The sequence below is a fragment of the Esox lucius genome, chromosome 11 (assembly GCF_011004845.1).
Source record: "Esox lucius isolate fEsoLuc1 chromosome 11, fEsoLuc1.pri, whole genome shotgun sequence".
In the NCBI taxonomy this organism is placed as follows: domain Eukaryota; kingdom Metazoa; phylum Chordata; class Actinopteri; order Esociformes; family Esocidae; genus Esox; species Esox lucius.
Window position 1 is genome coordinate 48,050,649 of NC_047579.1, and position 16,415 is coordinate 48,067,063.

General features: G+C 53.1%; 1 protein-coding gene across 7 annotated transcripts in view; it reads left to right on the forward strand.

The window, feature by feature from the left end:
- The window catches only part of tanc2a (tetratricopeptide repeat, ankyrin repeat and coiled-coil containing 2a), a 72,576-nt gene that overhangs the window by 45,245 nt on the left and 10,916 nt on the right, over positions 1–16,415 (forward strand). For 4 of the 7 annotated variants that reach the window (XM_020051037.2, XM_020051038.2, XM_020051041.2 and 1 more), the window contains 20 exons: positions 209–404; positions 551–799; positions 6,490–6,615; positions 8,894–8,929; positions 9,287–9,568; positions 9,686–9,807; positions 11,433–11,664; positions 11,858–12,108; positions 12,325–12,522; positions 12,609–12,940; positions 13,038–13,146; positions 13,241–13,363; positions 13,482–13,718; positions 13,913–14,098; positions 14,188–14,281; positions 14,367–14,500; positions 14,596–14,719; positions 14,904–15,079; positions 15,245–15,377; positions 16,322–16,351. In XM_020051037.2, the coding sequence (XP_019906596.2) occupies positions 209–404; positions 551–799; positions 6,490–6,615; positions 8,894–8,929; positions 9,287–9,568; positions 9,686–9,807; positions 11,433–11,664; positions 11,858–12,108; positions 12,325–12,522; positions 12,609–12,940; positions 13,038–13,146; positions 13,241–13,363; positions 13,482–13,718; positions 13,913–14,098; positions 14,188–14,281; positions 14,367–14,500; positions 14,596–14,719; positions 14,904–15,079; positions 15,245–15,377; positions 16,322–16,351 (3,370 nt within the window). The other 3 variants (XM_034295019.1, XM_020051043.2, XM_029123191.2) reach the window with 3 other exon arrangements.

Below are 16,415 nucleotides of genomic sequence, written 5' to 3' on the forward strand. Positions count from 1 at the left end.
AGATGACTCTACATTTAAACATTCACTGAAGTAATGTGACAGGCAAGGACTGTATCAATGAGAACAGAGGCCAGGGTCAGCAATCTGTGTGTGTGTGTGTGTGTGTGTCCGTGTCCCTGCGCACCCTTGTCATTCCACATGTTCGAATGCAGTCCTGTGTATCGCTGTACTTCATTACAAACCTGACCCCCTCCTCCCTTGCCACCAGGGCATGATGGCAGTTACCCAGAGAATCAGCCCCTGCTCCAGTCTGGCCAGCAGCACAGCCTCCCCCCCTGCCAGCAGCCCCTGCTCCACGCTGCCCCCAGGAGGCGGCCCGGGGAACCACGCCTCCAGAGACTGTACGTACGGCTCCATCACCAGCCCCACCTCCACCCTGGAGAGCAGGGACAGCGGCATCATCGGTGAGGGACCGTCTGGAATGGCTTTTCGTACAGATTTGATAATGCTGCCGTATTCATGGCTCTTTGTAAAGCCGGGTGTTTAGGTTAGGCGCGTCTTAATTAAGCCGTTAACGGGTGGTAAGCCTCATTATTCTCCCACTTCCCAGCCACGCTGACCAGCTACTCTGAGAACGCTGATCGGGGTGCGGGGAAGCACGGCGAGGGCTCGCGGGGCAGCCTGAAGCTGTGGCAGACCCAGAAGTCCCCAGGCACCGACTCCTTCCTGTACCGTGTGGATGAGAACATGGCTGCCTCCACCTACAGCCTGAACAAGATCCCAGAGCGCAGCCTGGAGACGGCCCACTCCGCCCACTCCATCCCGCTCTACCTCATGCCCCGGCCCAACTCTGTGGCAGGTCGGTCACAGCCTTTCACGCAGCGCCTATAGAGAGGACTCATTGGTAGTCTGGGTTTGCTCTACATTCATGTAACGGCCTCACATTAAATTATTCATGAGAATTACTGAAGCAAAATGTGATTTCTAGTTCCCGAGTTGATTCGGCTAGACACAACATACTCCAGCTAACATCTCACATGAACGCTCTTTTATAACCCTATGTACCCCTCAGAATGACCTTAAGGGGAAAGGTTTAAGTCCTCACAGCTCGGATAAAAACATTCTTAGAGGGCGCAGAAAGCCCGTCAAACGTGTTTCAAAACGTCTCGCTATGTCAGAACATATAAAAGCAGTAAAGCAAGGCGGTAATTAAAAGGCTGTATTTTTTTGTTTTAATATAGCGCTCTATAGAGCCAGAATCACTGCTGACCTTTGACTAATGGAGACAGTGGGATTGGGGGAGGAGCTTATACAAGGAACATTTTCTTTCAACACCTGCACTCTCAATGGCCTTATGAAAAGAGTCCGGTCCAAAGGAATCTCATTGGTGAATCAGAGAAGAATGCTGGCTATAGAGGGAGAAAAGGGGAGGAAGGCTGAGAAACTGAGTGAAGATTAGAAGGCCAATTGACAGAGATATATGGATGTAAAAAGGGAGAAATGATAGAGGACAGGCAGATAGGAGGAAAGAGAGAGAATGTGTGGCGATACCAGTTAGCTGGTGCCATATGAAGATGGAAACAATGAGAAAGATTAAGAGGGATGGAGAGGAATGTGAAGAGAGAAAGAGGGATGGAGAGGAATGTGAAGAGAGAAAGAGGGATGGAGAGAGAGAACTGAAATGATGGAGGGGAGGGGAGGGGTAGGGAGAGCGAACGAGAGAGGGTAGATGAAACATCAAAGCCATAGGCATCAACTGACTTAGTCTCTGGTGATCCAGAGGAGAGTGGGGAGAGGGATGGGTAGAGGGTGTGAGTCCCAGAGAGATGGGTAGAGGGTGTGAGTCCCAGAGAGATGGGTAGAGGGTGTGAGTCCCAGAGAGATGGGTAGAGGGTGTGAGTCCCAGAGAGATGGGTAGAGGGTGTGAGTCCCAGAGAGATGGGTAGAGGGTGTGAGTCCCAGAGAGATGGGTAGAGGGTGTGAGTCCCAGAGAGATGGGTAGAGGGTGTGAGTCCCAGAGAGATGGGTAGAGGGTGTGAGTCCCAGAGGGATGGGTAGAGGGTGTGAGTCCCGGAGGGATGGGTAAAGGGTGTGAGTCCCGGAGAGATGGGTAGAGGGTGTGAGTCCCGGAGAGATGGGTAGAGGGTGTGAGTCCCGGAGAGATGGGTAGAGGGTGTGAGTCCCGGAGAGATGGGTAGAGGGTGTGAGTCCCGGAGGGATGGGTAGAGGGTGTGAGTCCCGGAGGGATGGGTAGAGGGTGTGAGTCCCGGAGGGATGGGTAGAGGGTGTGAGTCCCGGAGAGATGGGTAGAGGGTGTGAGTCCCGGAGAGATGGGTAGAGGGTGTGAGTCCCAGAGGGATGGGTAGAGGGTGTGAGTCCCAGAGGGATGGGTAGAGGGTGTGAGTCCCAGAGGGACGGGTAGAGGGTGTGAGTCCCAGAGGGACGGGTAGAGGGTGTGAGTCCCAGAGGGACGGGTAGAGGGTGTGAGTCCCAGAGAGACGGGTAGAGGGTGTGAGTCCCAGAGGGACGGGTAGAGGGTGTGAGTCCCAGAGGGACGGGTAGAGGGTGTGAGTCCCAGAGGGACGGGTAGAGGGTGTGAGTCCCAGAGGGACGGGTAGAGGGTGTGAGTCCCAGAGGGACAGGTAGAGGGTGTGAATCCCAGAGGGATGGGTAGAGGGTGTGAGTCCCAGAGGGACGGGTAGAGGGTGTGAGTCCCAGAGGGACGGGTAGAGGGTGTGAGTCCCAGAGGGACGGGTAGAGGGTGTGAGTCCCAGAGGGACAGGTAGAGGGTGTGAATCCCAGAGGGATGGGGAGGCTCCCTGGTATGTCAGCAGAGCAAGGGAACAAGATAAAGAAGAGAATGAGTGAAGCTCCACAGGACCCAAATTGCAGCTTTCTGTGTGTTTACTGTAGGAGTATAGGAAAATATGACAGATGATTGTTAGCCATGTGGGATTGTGTGGCGCTAGCTGTGGAACAGGCCACCACAGTCGCTACTCTGGTTGGAGTCACTGTTCTGTTGGATATCATCAAAACTCTCCTAGTGGTAGACGATTGTTGTCATTGTGTGTCCTGCCCAACACAAGTCTGCGGCGTTGATTGTAACCCTAGACAGAATACTGGGACAGCTGTCAGTATAGTAATTGGTAAACAAGCCCTAGCTTGTGGCTTTGTGTAGACAACTGGAGACACATGTGGGATAGTTTGGGTGGATTGAAAGGCTGAATAGAGGGTACTGATCATCATTCGTCACACACTACTGACAGGAAAAATAGAACATGAAGACAGAGGAGAGGAGGACTGGGTAGAGGAGGCCTGGGGACAGGAGGACTGGGGAGAGGAGCAGAAGATGGGAGTGGCGATGAGGACAGGAGGGGGGGAGTGGCGATTAGGACAGGAGGGGAGGACTGGGGGAGGACAGGAGGTGAGGACTGGGAAAAGGACAGGAGGTGAGGACAAGAGGACTGGGAAAAGGACAGGAGGTGAGGACAAGAGGACTGGGAAAAGGACAGGAGGTGAGGACAAGAGGACTGGGAAAAGGACAGGGGAGGGGACAGGAGGACTGGGGAGAGGACCGGGAAAAGGACAGGGGAGGGGACATGAGGACAGAACAGAAAAGGGGACAGGAGTCCAGACAATGTGTCCAGATCACAGGTTCAGTTAGGGTCATTGCTCAGAGGGAGCAAGGTGCGCTCAGGGAGGTTCTGGTCTGCTGCCGGCTCCAGTAGCCTTCCTCCTACACGCCTGCGGAGCGGAGCAGGGCAGCCACCCACACTGGGCTCGGAACGACAGCCTCTGCTCTCTCGCTTTATATCGCCTCTTTCTCTCTCTTTGTTTCCTTCTACCGATTTCCTCCTCTCCCAAGGCTCGTCTTCTCCTCTTTTCAGTGCTGTTTTCCACCCACCTCCTCCATCTCCACATGCTGTCTGTCTCACTCTATGTCTGCTCTGCTTGTGTAGTCAAGCTCACTTCCCAAATGGCTCTGATCTCCTGGTTCAAATGCAGTAGATTACTCCAGCTGACAGAGGCTCCTTATGAGCCTTGACATTTTGTTCTGCAGGAACGCACGCCTCCCTCTCCCGCTCTTTCTTCGTACCTCTCTCCGTCTCTCTCGTTCTCTTCAGCACACACCTGCACATTCCTTTTAAATGTTTCTGTCACCTTCATTTAATCTGATGAGCCAATTGAGAAGCAATTCTCTTTCACGTTGTCGACCAGGCCAAAGGTATAACAATTGCAAGACAGCACTTAGTTATGCCTAAAATAAAATCAAGAACTGTGTGCAGTGGAATAGGCAAGAGGTCAGTAAATTACACCTGTAGGACCATAGAAGGTGATACAAATATACAGATGAATAAGGTATGTTATGGTATGAGGAGGGACTATGTGTTTGGATGTATACTGGGAGCCGTGTACTTTCATTACAACGACATTTACCAAAACACATTTTATTAAGTAGTATATTTTATGCAAAACATAGATCTTCCGAAGTATTGGCCCCCCCCACAGCCTCCCCTGGAGTGGATATCAGCAACGAGGCTCTTCCTGTGGGCGGACAACATTTGTGAGAGGATCTTGGATCACTCCTCCATGCGAATGCAGCACATTTGGAGATCCTTGATAGATTGATAGATTTTGTGGTCAAGCAACCATTTCGATCTCCTGGCGAAGGGAATTAAGTATTGGGTTAAAATCTCCTGCTACTTTGTGGAATACATTATACCATCAATCTTGAAATGAGTCCCTGGACCACTAGTAGCCCAACAGCCCTGAAGTAACAATGTTCCACCACAATATTTTACTGTGGGTATCAGGTGCTTTTCTTGTATGTCGTCCTCGTTGGTCTATAAACAGGCTGATGGTGCGAATGGCCAAAAGGTTAAATCTTTGGCTCATCTGACCACAACACACGGTTCCAACCAAAGGTTTCCAGTAACACTTGGCAAAGTTCAGGCGATGCAATTTGCGGGTTGGACTCAGTAAGGGTTTATTTCATCAAAGTGCTTGTTGACATAGATGTGGCATCTAACATTTTTCTTTGGGACTTGATAACCCCTAGATTGCACTAGGCTGTTACAGTTCTGAAACAACGGTAATCCTTGGATTCTTGTTTGCCTCCTTCCTCGCCTCCTTCCTCACCATGCTGTTTGGGCGGTATGTACATGCCTCCTTCCTCGCCTCCTTCCTCACCATGCTGTTTGGGCGGTATGCACATGCCTCCTTTCTTGGCAAGTTCCCAACTGTTCCAGACTTCTGAAACATTTAGATTATTGCCCTGACTGTGGTTAGTAATATTTTCAACTGTTTATGTATTTTCAGATAGCCTTTACCTGTGCTGTGTGGGGTAACAACCATCTGTCTTTGGTTTTACCCATGGTGATGGATGACGAAGGGATTTAAAACGTGTGCAACCTCGCAGTTTTATACCCCAGGGAAACAGAAATCGTGACAGAACTAAATATTCTTTAGGGTTGGCAATAAAACAGTTAAACATCGTACTACTCAATAAAAAATGAAATTCTCAGAGAAATTGTATTGAAATGAAAGTATACGGCTCCCCCTTATGTTTGAGGCCAGAATATGACTCATTGTAATGTTTATATGAAGCACTCGCTTTTGCTCGGCTTTCGTGAAGTGACAATACTCCTTGAGCTGAATGAACATAGAGGTCCAGTCAAAAGTTTGGATGCGCTTACACATTCCGTCGAATAAATATGAGGACCCGGAAGCCATGCCCCCACCACCATTTTCGTGTCATTGCAATGGAAAAGTACTGAGACCCCCGCCGTGGCTCAAACAGATCCAGGACCGGTGGACGGTGCTATTTTACTTGTTTTTTTGTAAGCGCTAGCTACATTTAGCGCAATGGTTGAATACTTTGGTTTAGGATTTGCAGGGTTACATGGAAGCCCACTGAAAACAGGATGAGTGACTCTTTTGGTTTGTAAATCAGTGTCACACAGTACGCAAACATACACACACACACACACACACACGCTTTGTTTCATGACAGGAAGGAAGGAGGTGTATTGTCAACCCCTGCCTGTAAAACTAAGTTGTCTCTGGACGACACTCCAAAAACGTCCTCCTCCAAAAAGCTACTCCTATTTCAAATGCTTTCCTTTACTTTATTTCCTACTCTTTACTGTCTCACCTTATCGAGAGGCTGTAGTAGAGCTCCTGACTTTTTCAGCGGAGGGGAAAAACTATAACTGTCCGGAAACTGGTTTGTCCGAGGAAGGAAGTGTATTGGGTGTGTATGTCATGCTTTCACACAGACTTAAACACCCCCACCACACCATAGCTACACACATTAGTCCACATTAGTGTTGGATACAGACAGTTTGAAAGACGTGTGTTTGCTTGGAGTTGGATTTCCAATTGGTTTGGTTGTGATTGGATTTTAATGGTGAGGCATGGAACAAAAGCTTTTCTATTTCGAAGGGCCGATGTCAACATTCCTTACTCTGACTGTTTTTCTTTCTCCTCTCTGTTGCACACATCCTACTCACCCCTTCACACACACACACACACACACACACACTTCAGCCACAAGTTCGGCCCACCTGGAGGACTTGGCCTACCTGGATGAGCAGAGACACACTCCTCTGAGGACCTCCCTCAGGATGCCCCGTCAGAACTCCGGTTCGGGGCGCTCCGGACACGACCTCCGAGGTAGGCCTTGTACTGGGCGTACGTGTGAGGCTGGCTGGCTGGCTGGACGTGTGAGGCTGGCTGGCTGGACGTGTGAGGCTGGCTGGCTGGACGTGTGAGGCTGGCTGGCTGGCTGGACGTGTGAGGCTGGCTGGCTGGCTGGACGTGTGAGGCTGGCTGGCTGGACGTGTGAGGCTGGCTGGCTGGACGTGTGAGGCTGGCTGGGTGGACGTGTGAGGCTGGCTGGCTGGACGTGTGAGGCTGGCTGGCTGGACGTGTGAGGCTGGCTGGCTGGGTGGACGTGTGAGGCTGGCTGGCTGGACGTGTGAGGCTGTCTGGCTGGGTGGGCGGACCGGCGTACGTGTGAGGCTGGCTGGCTGGACGTGTGAGGCTGGCTGGCTGGCTGGACGTGTGAGGCTGGCTGGCTGGCTGGACGTGTGAGGCTGTCTGGCTGGGTGGGCGGACCGGCGTACGTGTGAGGCTGGCTGGCTGGGTGGCTGGACGTGTGAGGCTGGCTGGCTGGGTGGCTGGACGTGTGAGGCTGGCTGGCTGGGTGGCTGGACGTGTGAGGCTGGCTGGCTGGGTGGCTGGACGTGTGAGGCTGGCTGGCTGGGTGGGCGGGGGGGGGGGGGGGGGATTGCATTTTGAGGTGTCTGCTAAAGCTGCTTCATCTTCTCTTCTGCTACCCATCTCCATTGACCACGCCCAACATCTGTCTGCCTGCGTGTAAGATACTGAGTGGATGGAGTATGATTTGTAAGGTGATATATCTCTATGTAGATGTGATGTGTGTATTTTGCTGACTGCAAGTGCTGTTCTTTATCTCTCCTTACCTGGTGTCAGGTGGTATGGCCCTTCACCATCCCTTTGGCTCTGGTACACACACACACACTCGCGCAAACACACACCGCACACACATTGGTACACCTTAATCAGTCTCCCCTCCCAGATCAATGATATTGACTTTGTTTCCCACCTCCCTGACTCATCGGTCACAGCAGGGCCTGTCAGACGCTCCATCACTCATGACCAAGGCTTTATCCACCTTAAATCTCCCACTAGAAGAAACACAGATATCCAGTATATATACACACATCACATCTCCCAATTCTCCACACCTCTTTTCTATGTATTCTTTCTCTCCCTCCTGCCCTCTTTTCTATCTATTCTTTCTCTCCCTCCTGCCATCTTTTCTATCTATTCTTTCTCTCCCTCCTGCCATCTTTTCTCTCTATTCCTTCTCTATCATTCTCTCTTTCCTCTCTCTCTATTCTCTCCCTCCCGTGCTCTATTCTCTCCCCTCTCTCTCCCCCCGTGCTCTATTCTCTTCCCTCTTTCCCTCCCGTGCTCTATTCTCTCCATTCCGTGCTCTATTCTCTCCCCTCTCTCTCCCCCCGTGCTCTATTCTCTCCCCTCTCTCTCCCCCCGTGCTCTATTCTCTCCCCTCTCTCTCCACCCCGTGCTCTATTCTCTTCCCTCTCTCTCCCCCCGTGCTCTATTCTCTTCCCTCTCTCCCTCCCGTGCTCTATTCTCTCCATCCCGTGCTCTATTCTCTCCCTCCCATGCTCTATTCTCTCCCCTCTCTCTTCCCCCATGCTCTATTCTCTCCCCTCTCTCCCCCCCGTGCTCTATTCTCTCCATCCCGTGCTCTATTCTCTCCATCCCGTGCTCTATTCTCTCCATCCTGTGCTCTATTCTCTCCATCCTGTGCTCTATTCTCTTCCCTCTCTCCATCCCGTGCTCTATTCTCTCCATCCCGTGCTCTATTCTCTCCATCCCGTGCTCTATTCCCTTCTGTCTCTCTTTTCTCTCTTCCTCTCTAAATCTGTCTGTATTTCAAACCGTCTGACCGTCACACTAGTATGCTTACCCCAGCACATTCTCTTTGAGATCAGACCACACTGGGAATGAAAAAGTACCCAGAGATACAGTATTCCCTTACCTTCGTCTTTCTTACTCATCAACCCCGAAACTACAGGGCTCAAGTTGCAATGACGTTCACACACACAGCTCCGAGGCATTACAGAACAAATAGGCTCACGCTCGTTAAAATATTCATTGCCGGACCCCAGGAAGAGTAGCTGTCGCCATGGTGTCAGCCAATGGGGGATCCAAATAAAGAAATGAAACATATTAACATTGAATGTGTGTTGAGGTTTCGTCCCTGGTTCAGGAATGGACCGGCGTGGGGCGTGACTCTGTTCCCTCCCCCCCCCTCTGCCAGCTACCCACCCTAACCCCCCCCCCCCTCTGCGTTGTCTCTCTGTTTCATGGCCTGTCTCTCTGTCTTCTGCCTCAGCTTCCGCTAACAGCCATGCCTGGCAATCTAACTCACGTAAGTGACACTGCTCCACACCAACCCCCTATAATGATTATTAAACTGGTGGTTCCTACAGCAGCATTACAGTAGCAGCACAGCATCCCTCTACGGTGCCCCAATGTTATTCAGACTGTTCAGTATCTACCCATGCAGTTAGTCACTCTGCTTCCTGGTGTAGCTCTTAGTATGAAGCCCAGTGGAGGTGTCTGGCCATGGTGGGTTATTCTGAACAACATCGCCCTCTATGGGTGAAGATATGACATTCCTTTAAGGATATCAGCACCGTAAAGAGGTGGACTCCACCTACTAAGTCATGTGTTTGTTCTTTTCCTGCCCCCCTCTTTTACTCTGGGCCCCCCACTCTCTCTCCAGTGCGCTTCGCACCCTACCGCCCCCCCGACATTGCCCTCAAGCCCCTCCTGTTTGAGGTGCCCAGCCTCACGGCCGATTCGCTGTTCACCGGGAGGGAGTGGCTCTTCCAGGAGGTGGACGCCCGTCTCCGTGGCGACGACCCGGCAGCCAATCGAGGTGTGGTCGTTGTCGGCAACGTGGGCTTCGGCAAGACCGCCATCATCTCCCGCCTGGTGGCACTCAGCTGCCACGGTAACCGCATGAGGCAGATTGCCTCAGACAGCCCCCACGCCTCGCCGAAACGTACGTTTCCGTTGTACTACTGGAGAGAGTGTGTGTGTGTGTGTGTGTGTGTGTGTAAATAATTCAGAGCGTAGATGCACTCTCGTTGATCTCTAACCGTATATGTCATTCACGCAGATGGAGAGACCCCGCCCCTCTCCCAACCACAGCACTCACATGGCACCCTCGGAGGCAGCTGCCCCGGCACCCCCGAGATAAGGAGACGCCAGGAGGAGGCGCTACGGAGGCTGGCCTCGCAGGTAGGTACCACACTGACCCACCTCCACCAGCTGGGTGGGGGGGCCAAATGAGACCAGCATGTTCATGTGGTTTAGATGTCAGTGTTCTCTTAACTCTGCATGTGGCCCTGAATGAACAGCAGTAGCGTGCGGTTGAGACCTTGATTAGGGCAAAGGTGTGTTGAAACTCTGGAAGCTGTGTTGTTCATGTTCTCTCATCTTCCTCTCTTATCTCCATTCCTTTATCGCTGCTGTTTTCTCAGAGCCTTCTGCTCCTAATCCTTCCCATGCTGATGTCTTCATTCACTTGGCACACTGTTCCTCTCTCAGCGGCTGGTATCTAGTCCAGGCCTCTACCCCATGTCTCTCTCCATTCAAGCACTTCATCTTCATGATATCAGTGTTGTGCAGAGGTCTCTCTCTTTGTCTCTCTCTTTGTCTCTCTCTTTGTCTCTCTCTTTGTCTCTCTCTTTGTCTCTCTCTTTGTCTCTCTCTTTGTCTCTCTCTTTGTCTCTCTCTTTGTCTCTCTTTTTGTCTCTCTTTTTGTCTCTCCCTGTCATTCTCACTCTCTTTGCCTCTCTCTCTGTGTGCCATGGTCTGATGAAATATGCATAGGCCCAGGGAGCAATGTTGCAGCCAAGCCATTAGATCTCCTTATCCCCATGCATTCTTAATGACAGCCTACTCCAGTGAAACACACACCCACCCACCCCTATGATGGTGGACAAGTGTCCCACACACCACTCCGTGGTCAGGAGAATGCCGCTGTGTATCTGTGTATGACCTTTGGATGGAAGCGCTCTGATCTAGTCTGAAATTTTCCTGAGGGAAGCTTGAAGTTGAATGCAGTCTTTCTGCACTAAACCCTGTTGGTTTCCTTAACAGTCCCAAGTCCTCTTCCAACAACAGCACCATATGTTAGAGTTTTTCTTTTGTCTATGCAGTAGCTCTATTCATTCCTTTCTCTCATTCCTTTCTCCCCTATTATCTTTGCCTTTCCATGGTGTTATGCTGTCTGTCATCAGGTTATGTGAGGCCATGAGCCTTACAACACAATACTATCAGAATACCTTTTTGTCGCCAATACAGCATGTTCTGTATTGCGTTTCGATACTCCAAATCTATTGCTCTGAAGGCTGAAGAAACCCACGTGGTTTATTTGAGGAACTGGGCGGTGGAGTAGATCACTTTAAAAGGAAAGCAAAAGCTCCAGACTCCAGCAGCTAGTGGCAGACACCCTTTTTTTCCAAACGTTTTTGACTGACAAGCGGTCTTCGCCCGCGTAAACTTACTTCTCACCATATGAGCCGCGGAGGGACGAGAGAGAGCCACAAGAGAAACCCTGTTTCAGTGGATCCTAAGTGTGTAGCCGTACTTTGGCCTGCTCCCCTGCCTCCATAAGAGAAGTGATTGGTTGTTGCACGTGGTGAATAATCAAGACGTACTGGATTCAAGGGTCACGCTGCTGCCCCCCCCCCCCCCCCCCGGTCTCTCCGGGATCTGTTATGTATTCCACTCTGGTCCAGTTCCCCTTCAGATTGTGTCTTAAGGATCGCCCCCACTTGACCTATCAATGAGTTCCATTATGTACATTAAGGTCTGAATCCACCTCTCCCCACACCACTCACTGTCCGCGTCCGTGCCAGGTGGTGGCGTACCACTACTGCCAGGCCGACAACGCCTACACCTGCCTGGTGCCCGAGTTCGTCCACAACGTGGCGGCTCTGCTGTGCCGGGCTCCCCAGCTGGTGGCCTACCGGGAGCAGCTCCTGCGAGAGCCCCACCTGCAGAGCACCCTGAGCCTGCGCTCCTGCGTCCAGGACCCCCTCAGCGCCTTCAGGAGGGGCGTGCTGGAGCCCCTCGACGCGCTCCACAGAGGTCAGTGCTGTTCCATGCCCGTGTGGAACTGTGCAGGGCTGGTGATTTGATTTCTCGGGTTTTTTGTTGTTAGTTATTCGCTTCGTGAGAAGAAATGATCAAATGAGAAGAAGGGACGTCAGATCTTTTTTTGCTAATCGATTTTTGTCTCTCTGTGTGGAATAACAAATTGTCTTTGTTGTCGCTCTGTCAGAGAGGAAGATCGCGTGTGAGGAAGACCTGATCATCCTGATCGATGGGCTGAATGAGGCGGAGTTCCACAAGCCGGACTACGGGGACACCATCACCTCCTTCCTCTGTAAGACCGTGGAACGCTTCCCCCCCTGGCTCAAGCTGGTGGTGACGGTCAGGACCTCCCTGCAGGACATCACACATCCCCTCCCGTTCCACCGCGTGTCTCTAGACCGCCTGGAGGAGAATGACGCCATAGACCAGGACCTGCAGGTAGACCTCAGGCTGACCATAGATTGTAGACCAGAACCTAGAAGCAGCGTTCAGTTTCCAACCAGAGCACCTATCTGACATCTTCGCTTTCCGGTCACAGCCTGACTTTAAACATCGAGTTAGGGTTTAGGATGGAAACCAATTCCGCCATCGTCGACATTATGCGGTTAATTCGGTGTTCTCCTGATACTGACCCCCCCATCCCGTGTCCTGCAGGGATACCTTCTGCAGCGGATCCAGGGCAGCGCTGAGATCCAGAGCAACGTGTCCCTGAACGGGCGCCTGGACAACGCAGCCTTCGCCAAGCTGAGCGCCCACCTCAAGGCCCTGAGCCGCGGCTCCTACCTCTACCTGAAGCTCACCCTGGACCTCATCGAGAAGGGCTACCTGGTCCTCAAAAGCTCCAGCTTCAAGGTGAGCGGCGGTCTGTGTGCAGTCGCGGCGCGTCATCGTGCGCCCGCATGTCTGAACGCGCGTGTTTCCCCCGACGTGTCCTCCAGGTGGTGCCGGTGAGCCTGGCTGAGGTCTACCTGCTGCAGCTCAACATGCGTTTCCCCACCCAGTCGTCCTTCGAGCGTGCCCTCCCCCTGCTCAATGTGGCCGTGGCCTCCCTCCACCCCCTCACGGATGAGCAGGCGTACGGGGTGGTGAATGCCGGGGCCGTGCGAGGCCCCGCACTGGAGTGGGACGATTTCCAGGGGCGGCTGGAGCTGCTGTCGCCCTTCCTGGTGCGAAGGAGAGACGGAACACGCATGTTCACACACCCCTCCTTCAGGGAGTGGCTCATCTGGAGGGAGGAGGGCGAGAAGACCAAGTTCCTCTGTGACCCCAGGTACAGAGACACCGGATCTAGGGCGTGGTGTTTCACGGTCTCCTCATCGCTCCCCTTTTCCTCTAACTCCTCGTCCGCTGTCTCTCTGTGGCTTTAGGAGTGGCCACACGCTCCTGGCCTTCTGGTTCTCGCGGCAGGAGGGCAAACTGAACCGGCAGCAGACCATAGAGCTGGGCCACCACATCCTCAAAGCACACATCTTCAAGGTGAGGAGAGACCCCGCCACGCGACGCTCACGTCCACACAACTCCTTCGACTGCCTGGGACACTGTCGTTGATGCCCCTGGTTCTTCTCCACAGGGCCTGAGTAAGAAGGTCGGGGTCTCCTCGTCTGTCCTGCAGGGGCTCTGGGTCTCTTACAGCACAGAGGGACTCTCAGCTGCTCTGGCCTCACTGAGGAACCTCTACACCCCCAATATCAAGGTACAGGAACCACAGCTGCACACTCGCGCACACTCACACCAGCACTGGGCGATCAGAAGGGTGAGTGTCTCTGTTGTTTCGTTGTGTGTTGGTACCGTGTTGACACTGCCCTCTTTAGGTGAGCCGTTTGTTGATCCTGGGCGGAGCCAACGTTAACTACCGCTCTGAGGTGCTGAACAACGCCCCGGTGCTGTGTGTCCACGCCCACCTCGGCTATGCCGAGACGGCCGCCCTGCTGCTGGAGAACGGCGCACACGTAGACGGAGAGTCGGACAGCGGCCTCACCCCGCTGGGCTACGCCGCCGCTGCCGGGCACCTGGCCATCGTCGTGGACCTCTGCTCCCGCAAGGCCAAGGTCAGGAACCGTCACCATGACTACCGACAGACAGCCTCTCAACAACATGGTACAACTGTCTGTGTTTATGCAGGTGTGTAATGAGCCTGTCTGTCTCTCTCTCTGTGTGTCTCTCTCTCTGTGTGTCTCTCTCTCTGTGTGTCTCTCTGTCTGTCTGTCTCTCTGTCTGTCTGTCTCTCTGTCTGTCTGTGTAGGTGGACCACCTGGACAAGAACGGTCAGTGTGCCTTGGTACATGCTGCCCTGAGGGGACACCTGGAGGTGGTTAAGTTCCTGGTCCAGAGTGAGTGGAACCCAGACGACCAGAACCAGGGAGCCTTCAGCAAGAGTCACGCTGTCCAGCAGGCGCTGATCGCGGCAGCCAGTATGGGCTATACAGAGGTACACACACACATCAACTCACACGTCAAGACAAGCAGAGACGCTCACACACACACACACACTAAATCTGAATGTGTTCTCCAATACAGATTGCCTCTTACCTATTGGATCTACCAGAGAAAGACGAGGAGGACGAGGAGCGAGCGCAGATCAACAGCTTTGACACCCTCTGGGGAGAGACCGGTGTGTGTTATCTTCAGATGTGTGTTCTGCTGTGTCCAAGGCTGTTCTGCGCCCTGACCCCCCCTCTCTCTGTTGGGGTCTGTAGCTCTGACGGCGGCGGCGGGCCGGGGGAAGCTGGAGGTGTGCAGGCTGCTGTTGGAACAGGGGGCGGGGGTGGGCCAGCCGAACCGCAGGGGCATGGTGCCCCTCTTCAGCGCTGTGCGCCAAGGACACTGGCAGGTGGGACCAAATACAGGACTGGCAGCGATGGGTGACACGGTGGGTCGCGGGGACAATACTGACACAGCGATAAACTCTTTTCTTTTCCACCTCAGATCGTGGACCTTCTGTTGAACCACGGCGCCGACGTCAACATGGCGGACAAGCAGGGACGCACGCCCCTGATGATGGCCTCCTCTGAGGGCCACCTGGGCACGGCCGAGTTCCTACTGGCACAAGGTCAGAGTTCACCTGGCCGCCGCCACCGCTGTCAGTGGTTCAGGGCGCAGCAGAGGGGAAGGGCCACATGATACATCATGCAGTGTGATACCTGATCCATATAGTTAAGGCGCCGGTTATTAGAATCAGGTTGCCGAGTGGGGTTGCCCTGGCAGTTCAACCTCTGGCCCCTCCTTCCCAACAGGGGCGTCGCTGGCTCTGATGGACAAGGAGGGTCTGACGGCACTGAGCTGGGCGTGTCTGAAGGGCCACCTGCCGTTGGTGCGCTGCCTGGTGGAGAAAGGCGCCACCACCGCCCATGCCGACAAGAGCGGGCGCACTCCCCTGGATCTGGCTGCCTTCTACGGGGACTCGGAAGTGGTAAGCACTCGCTGGACACCGTGGCGATGGAGGTTTCTCAGAAGGTGCGATGGTGGTCGTCTGAGCCTCTACTGCCCCCTGGGCCTGTACTGCCCCCTGAGCCTCTACTGCCCCCTGGGCCTCTCCTGCCCCCTGGGCCTGTAACCTCCCCCCCTCTGTCTACAGGTGCAGTATCTAGTGGACCACGGGGCCATGATAGAGCATGTGGACTACAGCGGAATGCGCCCCCTGGACCGGGCTGTGGGCTGCAGGAACACCTCGGTGGTGGTGGCCCTGCTCAAGAAGGGAGCCAAGATAGGTAGGCACTGACTGGAGGTCACAGGTAAAACACTGGGACGGTGGACTGTCTGTTCTGGTTCAAATCAGCTTCAGTGGTTTAGCTACGGTCTGTTGTAGTACTTCACCAGTCCAGTGTTGTTGCCTGTACTTACTTACTGGCTGTCCTGCTGGATACTTCTAGAACAAACAATATAGTCGAGTGCTGCTTGAATCTCTTCCCTAAGGCTCCTCCACGCCCTAATCTCCCACTGACCCCTCCTCTGTTTCCACTGGGCTGGATGGTGACTGTTACTACTGCTATTAGAACTACTCCTACTAGTAGTACTTCTACCATACCTGCTACTACTACCTCTGCTACTACTAGTAGTACTTCCACTACCTCCGCTATTACTGGTAGTACTTCTACTACCTATGCTACTACTGGTGGTACTTCTAGTTCTTCTGCTACTACTACTAGTAGTACTACTACCTCTACTACTACTGGTGGTAATTCTACTACCTCTGCTATGAGTAGTAGTACTACTACCTCTGCTACTACTGGTGGTACTTCTACTACCTCTGCTACTACTAGTAGTACTACTACCTCTGCTACTACTGGTGGTAATTCTACTACCTCTGCTATGAGTAGTAGTACTACTACCTCTGCTACTACTGGTGGTACTTCTACTACCTCTGCTACTACTAGTAGTACTACTACCTCTGCTACTGCTGGCATTGCTGTTGCACTATTTATTTTGCGGACGCACGTTTTTGGCCACGGCGTCTCACGACTGCCTCTTTCTGTTTTTTTTTTCTTCATCTCACTCCCCACTCACTCACTGACCTTTTCACTTGCTCTCTCACGATCTCACACTCACTCACGTGGCGCCGATTGTGTCGGTTCCATTCTGTTTCTTCTCATTTCCCTGACTCCCTACTCTAACCTGTCACTCATAATCCTGGCTCCATCCCCTCTGTAATCAGGATATCAGACTCTTCCGAGTCGGCCCAGAGGTAACAGAGTTTGCCCTCTCTATGACTGTCTCTGCTCCCTCTCTGCTCCCTCTCTGCTCCCCGT